The sequence below is a fragment of the Salvelinus namaycush genome, chromosome 8 (assembly GCF_016432855.1).
Source record: "Salvelinus namaycush isolate Seneca chromosome 8, SaNama_1.0, whole genome shotgun sequence".
Taxonomy (NCBI): Eukaryota; Metazoa; Chordata; class Actinopteri; order Salmoniformes; family Salmonidae; genus Salvelinus; species Salvelinus namaycush.
Genome location: NC_052314.1, coordinates 42,231,223 through 42,240,405, shown reverse-complemented (window position 1 = coordinate 42,240,405; position 9,183 = coordinate 42,231,223). Strand labels below are relative to the sequence as shown.

General features: G+C 42.6%; 1 protein-coding gene across 1 annotated transcript in view; it reads right to left on the bottom strand.

The window, feature by feature from the left end:
* Window positions 1–487: 487 nt before the first annotated feature.
* The window catches only part of nek7 (NIMA-related kinase 7), a 166,608-nt gene continuing 157,912 nt past the window's right edge, over window positions 488–9,183 (bottom strand). The window contains exon 10 of the mRNA XM_038999736.1: window positions 488–1,099. Coding sequence (XP_038855664.1) covers window positions 998–1,099 — 102 coding nt within the window. The 3' untranslated portion in view covers window positions 488–997. The remainder of the gene's footprint in view (window positions 1,100–9,183) is intronic.

Sequence of the window (9,183 nt, the reverse complement as noted above, 5' to 3'; positions counted from 1 at the left end):
TCCAGGTTGGATCACCATGGGAGGGAACATTCTTCCTCTCCTTTTGGTCTTAGGTACGCCAGGCTAGAACTGACTTTGTTCATTCAAAATATATTTATGTTACTGCACTGTCAATATTTGGTTGTAGGAACTGCCACCAGTAAACCAAAAACGGGTGTTTAGTGACACCTCTGTTCACAGGGTCCCTCACCCACTATTCTAGTCTCCCCCGTGAGTACCGCTTTGTGAACGAGCTCAAGACCTTGATCTGGGCCCAGTTACTGCAGCGAGAGGTACACTGACCTGGCCACTGTAAACAACATGGAGGAGATGGACAGGCCGCTGGACATTATAGTAGACAGGGTTTTACAATATGATGTATGACGATGTCATGAACAGCTGCAAGGGGTCTATGGTAGACAATCACTACTAGTAGTGAGTCCTGTGTGGTCATGACGAAGTGGTCTGAATGGTCTGACAGCAAATATTCCAGTGAACATTTATTCATCAGCTACGATAGGGAGAATCAATCAATATTTTCTGCTCTCAAAAACTACAATCACACACACAGAGACACTTTTACAATTGAGCGCTTATTTATACTGATTTATAAAAACACAATTAACAGTATTTAAACTACTTATCCAGCCTTTACAAACCATTAATGAAGTATTTATTAAGGGGGACTAAATGTAAAGTAAAATCTGTGTTAGATTGTACTGTACATACTTTCTCACATACAGCTCGGGCTACAGCAGAATAGTGTTTACATAGGAGAGGCTATGGGCTGCAGAGAGGTTTAAAGCTACTGCAGTGCAGGGACAACCACACGTGAGTAACCAGGATGAGAACGACGAGATAGCTGGTGTAGCTGGTGACCCGGTGGTGTGGATCAGCCTGGACAGGGAGCCCTGGATGTGGTCAGACCAGATTGACTCCTCGTTCACAAACTGGATCGAGGGACAACCCAGTAACCGTCTTTCTGGCCACTGGGCAGAGAACTGTGTTGCATTTGGCATCAAGGGCAGATGGGCGGATTGGTCCTGTGACACCGAAAAGGCCTTCTCTTTTGCTGCGGGGGTGAGTGATGATCTCCTCTACAGTGAGAAACCGGGCTTTCCTGCAAAACGCAAAATAAATATACTCCTTTACAGAATGTTAAGCATAGATAATCTCTCCCTGTAACACTAAATGGCGATTCAAATCAAACATGACCTTTATCTGACTCATATGATGTGCTAAAAGATCAATCATATTCCACAAATCATGGGAGGTGGTTAATTCATTCCATTTGATGCCATTTCAATTAATTCAGTTTTAAACATTCCTGTTTATTCCTTAGCCTTTAAAAACCAAGAGGCATTTCATGAGAGTGGAGCTGACCCCAGACTCTGATCTGGAACTGAATGATCCTGCTGTGAAGGAAGGCCATCTTACAGCAGGCAAGTCTCAACCTCTTTATCAATGGCCAGCAAACTAAGAACACATGCAGTCACTTTAAATAAAATAGTGTCCAATATATAGACAGAGTAGACCTACAGTATAAAATGATTGGATGTCACTGAATCATCCCACTGAATCCTCATGCAGGGCTCAGACATCAATTCAACGTCTATTCCACGTTGGTTCAACATCATTTTATTGAAATGGTGTGGAAACAATGTTGATTCAACCAGTGTTTGCCCAGTAAGATGTAATTAGAGACTCTTTCTGTTGTTCAGATAAAGATGATGCTGGAAGATGAAGGGAAGACTGGTATCTGTTCAGACATCAGTTGTTTCCCCACATGGTAATTGTATAAGGAATCATTGTTACTGTGGTACAGTCTCTATTATTACAACTATAAACTGAACATACATATGGTGAAAATATATGAAAAAGGTCATATTCTTTGATGAGGTAAATAGATACTCACTGGGCAAAATCTGTTTCAATCAACATTGTTTCCACGTCATTTCAACAACAAAAAATAAATACCACCGTTCAAAAGATTGGGGTCACTTAGAAATGTCCTTGTTTTTGAAAGAAAATATTTTAAAAATTCTATTAAAATAACATCAAATTGATCAGAGATACAGTGTAGACATTGTTAATGTTGTAAATTACTTTTGTAGCTGGAAACGGCAGAATTGACATGGAATATCTACATAGGCGTACAGAGGCAATTATCAGCAATGGCACGGTGTTAGCTAATCCAACTTGATCATTTTAAAAGGCTAATTGCTCATTAGAAAACCCTTTTGCAATTATATTAGCACAGCTAAAAACTATTCCTCTGTCCAGTGTCTGTGTTCTTTTGCCCATCTTAATCTTTTCTTTTTATTGGCCAGTCTGAGATATGTTTTTTTCTTTGCAACTGCCTAGAAGGCCAGCATCCCAGAGTCGCCTCTTCACTGTTGATGTTGAGATTGGTGTTTTGCGGGTACTATTTAATGAAGCTGCTAGTTGAGGACTTGTGAGGTGTCTGTTTCTCAAACTAGACACTCTAATGTACTCATCATCTTGCTCAGTTACGCACTTGGGCCTCCCACTCCTCTTTCTATTCTGGTTAGAGACAGTTTGCGGTGTTCTGTGAAGGGAGTAGTACACAGCGTTGTACGAGATCTTCAGTTTCTTGGCAATTTCTCGCATGGAATAGCCTTCATTTCTCAGAACAAGAAGAGACTGACGAGTTTCACAAGAAAGGTCTTTGTTTCTGGCCATTTTGAGCCTGTAATCGAATCCACAAATGCTGATGCTCCAGATACTCAACTAGTCTAAAGGCCAGTTTTAATGCTTCTTTAATTAGAACAACAGTATTCAGCTCTGCTAACATAATTACAAAAGTGTTTTCTAATGATCAATTATCTTTTTTAAATGATACACTTGGATTAGCTAACACAACGTGCCATTGGAACACAGGAGTGATGGTTGCTGATAACAGGTCTCTGTACGCCTATGTAGATATTCCATATCAAATCTGCCGTTTCCAGCTACAATAGTCATTTACAACATTAACAATGTCTACACGGTATTTCTGATCAATTTTATGTTATTTTAATGGACAAAAAAATTGCTTTTCTTTCAAAAACAAGTGACCCCAAACTTTTGAACAGGTAGTGTATATGTGATCATGTTGAATCAACATGGAAAAGTGATTGAATTTTTAAAAAGTAATCAATATCAGGGAATTTTGTATTTTTTTCAACCATCTTTTAACCTAAATCCAATGACATGGTGATATTTTTTGTTGATTTTATGTTTTCTTCTTTTATTTTACCTTTATTTAACTAGGCAAGTCAGTCAAGAACAAATTTTTATTTTCAATGACGCCTAGGAACAGTGGGTTAACTGCCTGTTCAAGGGCAGAACGACAGATTTTTACCTTGTCAGCTCAGGGATTCGATCTTGCAACCTTTCGGTTATTAGTCCAACGCTCTAACCACTAGGCTACCTGCCGTTAGTTGACAACTCAACCAAACGTAAATCCAAACAAGACGTTGAACTGATGTCTGTGCCCAATGGGTATATACAATGATTATGCGATGTAGTCTTTTTCTTTTTTTGGTCATTTCGCAGATGCTCTTATCCAGAGCGACTTACAGTAGTGAGTGCATACATTTTCATACTGGTCCCCCGTGTGAATCGAACCCACAAACCTGCCGTTGCAAGCACCATGCTCTACCAACTGAGCGACACAGGACAAATAAGTTACGATTAACTTGAGAATCGCGTTCTCAGCTCAAACGATGAGGACAGTTGATTTATAGACAAAGAAGTGAAGGGTAACAGTTAATTTATTTGAATTAATAAAGGAAAACCCCGAATGGCATAGTAGTATTCCCCTAGGTGAGCTCTATTCACATTGCTACAATTAATAGTCCGTTTTAAGGTAGCCACACACATACACAGCACACCGCCTTTGTTAAGTTGAGAGCGTTTGTCTGAATGTGGTTCCAGCTGAGAGGGGTTCAAATCCGATGGAGTCGATATCACTGGAGAATAGGGCATGCAACACAAAGCCTACAGGGACCGTCTCTCCCTCCCTGTCTGTCGCCATGAGTTGAAATAGAATTGAATCATCTGAATCCTCACTGGTGAATGTTCACTAGGTCAATACTCACTGTATCGTTAAATCCCCACGCATTGCATTCAGATACACTGGGGTTAGGCAGGGTATTATTATCTCTAAGTTTAAAGTAATACGCAAAAATACCCCTAGAAAGATCAAACAAGCTATACAGTATATCACATTGGGTGGGGAGGTGTTAGGTAGAACTGGGTCCAAATAGCATTTGTTTTCTTTCAAATACTTTGGGTGCGTTCGTTTCGAAAGATAACAAATACTATCTGGACCCAGGTCCGGGTGCAAGGCTAGAGTGTGGGGAGTGAGGTTGCCTGGGGTGGTGTTAGGGAAAGCCATGTCGTCATTGTGATACAGTATATGTGTCAGTGTGTGTCGCCCAGCCCAGCCCAGTGTGCGTCCAGCCCCCATGTCAGCGGTCCCAGCCCCACTCATACATCATGCAGGTCGTTAGCAGAGGATCAGCCTGGACCTTTGGCCGCGGCACCACCGTGCACCACAGAGCACCGCCGACAGAGCACAGTGAAAGCCCCAGGCTCTGTCACTCAGTGTCACTTATACGACTATTTATCTGCTCTATCTGCCTTTGGCCCCACTGTCTCTCTGCCTCGGGGTCACTCTCACACACACACACACACATGCATCCTCTCTGTCGTACTGGGATCCTAATGAATAATGGATGAGGCTGTACTCAGCGTTCAGATATTAATGGGGCTGAAAATAACAGGGAGGACCATCCTTTGTGCTGGCAGCCATACTGCTCTGACTTACAAGATCTCTCCTCTTCTTCGTCTTCCTCCTCTTCTTCCTCCTCCTCTTTCTCTGCCGTGCTGATCAGACTGCCTCACAGGATCTCTCCTCTTTCTGCTTTTCCTGTGTCTGTCGGGCTGGACACTAATTCACATTGGCACGCTCAGCCCCCTTCTCTCACCTCTGTGCCTCTCACTCCTCTAACCCTCTCTCCTCCCATATCCATGTCTCACCCCCCTCCCTGTTTCACCCCTCTCCCTCTCAATTTCTTCTCTCTCTCTCTCCCTCTCCTCTTACTCCTTTCCCTCTCCCCAAATCATATCTCACTCTCATGCACTTTTTCCACCCAGATAAGGTAGACTTACTCCTCTCCACATCCTCAGGGTTGTCACAGTGAGGTCAGGGTTCATTGAATTTAGTTTTACAGAAGATATGGAAAGAGAAATGAAAAGCTGGCCAGGGCTATAGATAAGTTGGCCATGGTCTCTCTCGGTTTCTCGTTCTCTCATTCAAGGATGTTGCAATGGGTCATTGTCCTGTCTTTCTTCCAACTTCTCCATAATCTGTCCATCTTGGCCAGAGACAGCATCGTTGCCAGAATGCTTTAGTGGTGGAGCCTAAAAGGTAGAGTTTGTCATTGTTCTCACTGTCACTTTGAACCAGGATAGGCTGGGGTTTGCATGTTCCAGGATGGGTATGCCAGTTAACTCCCGCATGGCAGAGAGGGAGGCCTGGCCCTCTGTCTCTCTCCCTTACTCTTTGTCTTACAACCAGGCCAAAAAGCACAGACGAGTGGGCACAGCCTGGCTAACTCTAGCCTGGGTGCCAGTCTGGTTTCTGCTCTCAATAATGGCACACCGTTGTCTCATTTGGCAAGGTACCGACAGGTTGGCTAAAGCAGGAATAGATTGGCACCAAAAGATACAGTATCTGCACACGACAGGTGAAAATCATTAACTTTTAAAATCTCTTGAAGGAGAAATTCAGTTCACACATTTTTGTCTTTGAGAAAACAGTATTGAGACAGAGAATTCAATAAATTTGAGACAATTTGCACAGAAAGCTCATTAGGCTTCTTTCCCCAAATCTGCATGTTGTCTGATTGTTCTTTGTCAAGATGACACAAAATGGATGTCCAGTCATCCACTGTCTCTGCATTAGGCGTTAAAAAGTTGGAAATAGGCCTACAATAAGTTTCCGTTTGTTTTTCATTGGGTGAATAGGTTTTTATCTTTGAAGGAAAAAAAACTAGCAGTGTCTTTAAAAATACATTTTAAATAAAATGCCGAGTATAATAAGTTTAAATGGCACAATTTTTGTCTCGGATGGGAATACATTTCAGTTAATTACGTGCAAAACCCCTCGCGCGCACATCTCTCATCCACCGCCGTCTCTGTGAGGACAAAGAAAAAAAAAAACAAAGGAGAGCAAAAAACAAACATTAAAAAATGTAAAATAAAGATACGGCAGCCAGCTCAGCTGAAGCGGCGGCATCGTAGCGTCTAATCAGCCGGTTTGCCTGTGCCTTCAGCGTGAGCGAGCCGCATCGTGGCGCTTCCCTCTGATCAGCACGCTTCCCCATCGTGCTCGTTCCCGCCCATGAGCTGCGGGTCAGTATTTGGTGAGTAGGCTGTCGCCTTTATACCCACAACCCTCACCCTCATTACCATGCAGTGGAAGTGTGTGTGTGTGTGTGTGTGTGGCAGGGAAAATGCACCCCAGGACTAGCCTAGAGGGGCACGTAGATTCATGGCCTCTGCTGGGATGCGGAGTGCAACTATAGGGTTTCTAACGGTGGGGGGCTGCTGTTACTCTCTGTGTGTGTGTGTGTGTGTGTGTGTGTGTGTGTGTGTGTGTGTGTGTGTGTGTGTGTGTGTGTGTGTGTGTGTGTGTGTGTGTGTGTGTGTGTGTGTGTGTGTGTGTGTGTGTGTGTGGGGGGCAGGGAAAATGCACCCCAGGACTAGCCTAGAGGGGCACGCAGATGCATGGCCTCCGCTGGGATGCGGAGTGCAACTATAGGGTTTATAACGGTGGGGGACTGCTGTTGCTCTGTCTGTGTGTGTGTGTGTGTGTGCTTGTGTCAAAGAGACAAGAGAAGCATCAAGTGACTCCTGTGTGCCTCAAGGTCACAGAGAGAGAGGTAGCGGGTGTGTCTCTGCTGAGCCACGTTGCGTTGCGGGGTAAACAACAAACTGAGCCTGTTAGATCTCATCACTCTCATCGCAATCCTCATCACAACGCTGCTTTATGCTGATTTGTTAGGGAGAGGAGAGGATGTTTGCTTCTCTGCGCTGAACTTTCTTCTGGTTGTGCTGTGAGAGGGGTGGAGTGACGGCCTGTCACAGAGTGCATGTGTGTGTGTGAGCATGTGTGTGTGATGGACAGAGTGCAGTGAGTGTGTTAAACTCTGAGGGATTGAGGCTGTACACAGGGTTCATTAGGACTCTGTTTGCTAATATTGGCCTTTATATAACTTCAACCAACACTTTTCCATCTTCGTTCATTTGCATTAATGCATATTTCACTCATTTCACACAGCATATTTACTCAGCGTAGAACAAAATGTTAGATATGCAGTGAAATGATCAAGTTCACATTGTCTATTTATTATGTTGTGTCAAAACAACTTCTCACAACTGTCTCCAGGTAAACCACTTCCAACTGCATCATGAACAACATTGAGTTAAAGGAGAAATCTATATTTTTTATGTAAATGATATAATAGAAGGGTCCAGACACTTTTGTTTTGATTTCACTTGTTTTTGACAAAGAAAAACTGCAACCAACGATTCATTTCCTTAGTCTTATTGTGCAGTACGGGGGCTCTGAAAAAAGATAAATGAACAAAATGCTCCAAAAACACCCAAATACATCCTTCTAAAAATGGAAACTCTGTCAGTATAGTGATGCTGTAGATGTTGTACACATGAAATTGTGTCATTCCGAACTTTATCCGCAATGTTTTATTAGATTTTGTGCGACTCCAGCCGTTTCCCCTATCCAATTGTTCCATTTTCCGTGTAACTTACAGGAAAGTGACAAAATAAAGGAAATATCAAGATAAATTATCTTAACACGGCATTGGGCCACCACAAAGCACCAGAACAGCTTCAATGCTTCTTAGCCTAGATTCTACAAGTCTCTGGCACTTCCTGTGTGGAAGCACCTGCTTTTAATACGTTGTAGCCCTAATTTACGAAAGAGTTTCCTTTATATTGGCAATTACCTGTAGAATGGACAGAGAGGTATCGCTCGAGTCGCAACAAAATGGAATATAACATTGCGGACAAAGTTCAGAATGACACAATTTCATGTGTACAAGATGTAAAGACCTGCATCACTATACTGAGAGCGTTTCAGTTTCTAAAAGGACGTATTTGGGTGTTTTTGGAGCATTCGTTCATGTTCTTTCAGAGCCCCCATTCTGCCCAACAAGGATGAGGAAATGAATCACTGGTTGGGGTTACGTTTCTCAAAAACAAGTGAAATAGCAAAATAATTGTCTCATGACGCTTCTATAACATGTACATCAAAAATAGAGCTTTGGATGTAAAAAAGCTAAATTCACCTTTAACATAGTGCCCCAGGTCCTGCCTTTCAACTTGCCCTTGTCTTAACTTCTAACTTCTTAACTGAGCATTTTCCATTAAGTATGGCTTGATGTTATTGATAAAGTATAGTGAAACCTTTCAGCAGCAAACAATCACTACAGTACAATGTACTCTCTCTCTCTCTTTCACACACACACATCCGCACACACACATAGAAAGAGAGAGAGATGGGTAAAGCGGCTACGGAAAGCGTTGAAGCCAGGAAAAGGGTGTTAATTGGAGTTTGGGGGTGAAGGTATTGTATGTCAGGCCCATAAGCACAGATCTAGGATCATCTTACCTTCCCCCAATTCATGCTTTTTAGAATCAGGGTGAAAAATGGACCTTAGATTAACTGCAATTTAATTCTACTCACACACTACACCCCCCTCCACACACACACACACACACACACACACACACACACACACACACACACACACACACACACACACACACACACACACACACACACACACACACACACACACACACACACACACACACACACACACACACACACACACACACAGCAGCTGTAACTGTAGGCTCAGCCCTGTGTGGCATCAAATAAAATACAATTTAAAAAAAAATTGCACATGCGCCGAATACAACAGGTGTAGACCTTACCGTGAAATGCTTACTTACAAGCCCTTAACCAACAATGCAGTTTTAATAAAAATAAGAGTTAAAAAAATCATTACTAAATAAACTAAAGTACAACATAAAAGAGCAACAATAAAATTATAATAACGAGGCTATATACAGGGGGTACCGTTACCGAGCCAATGTGCGGTGGTA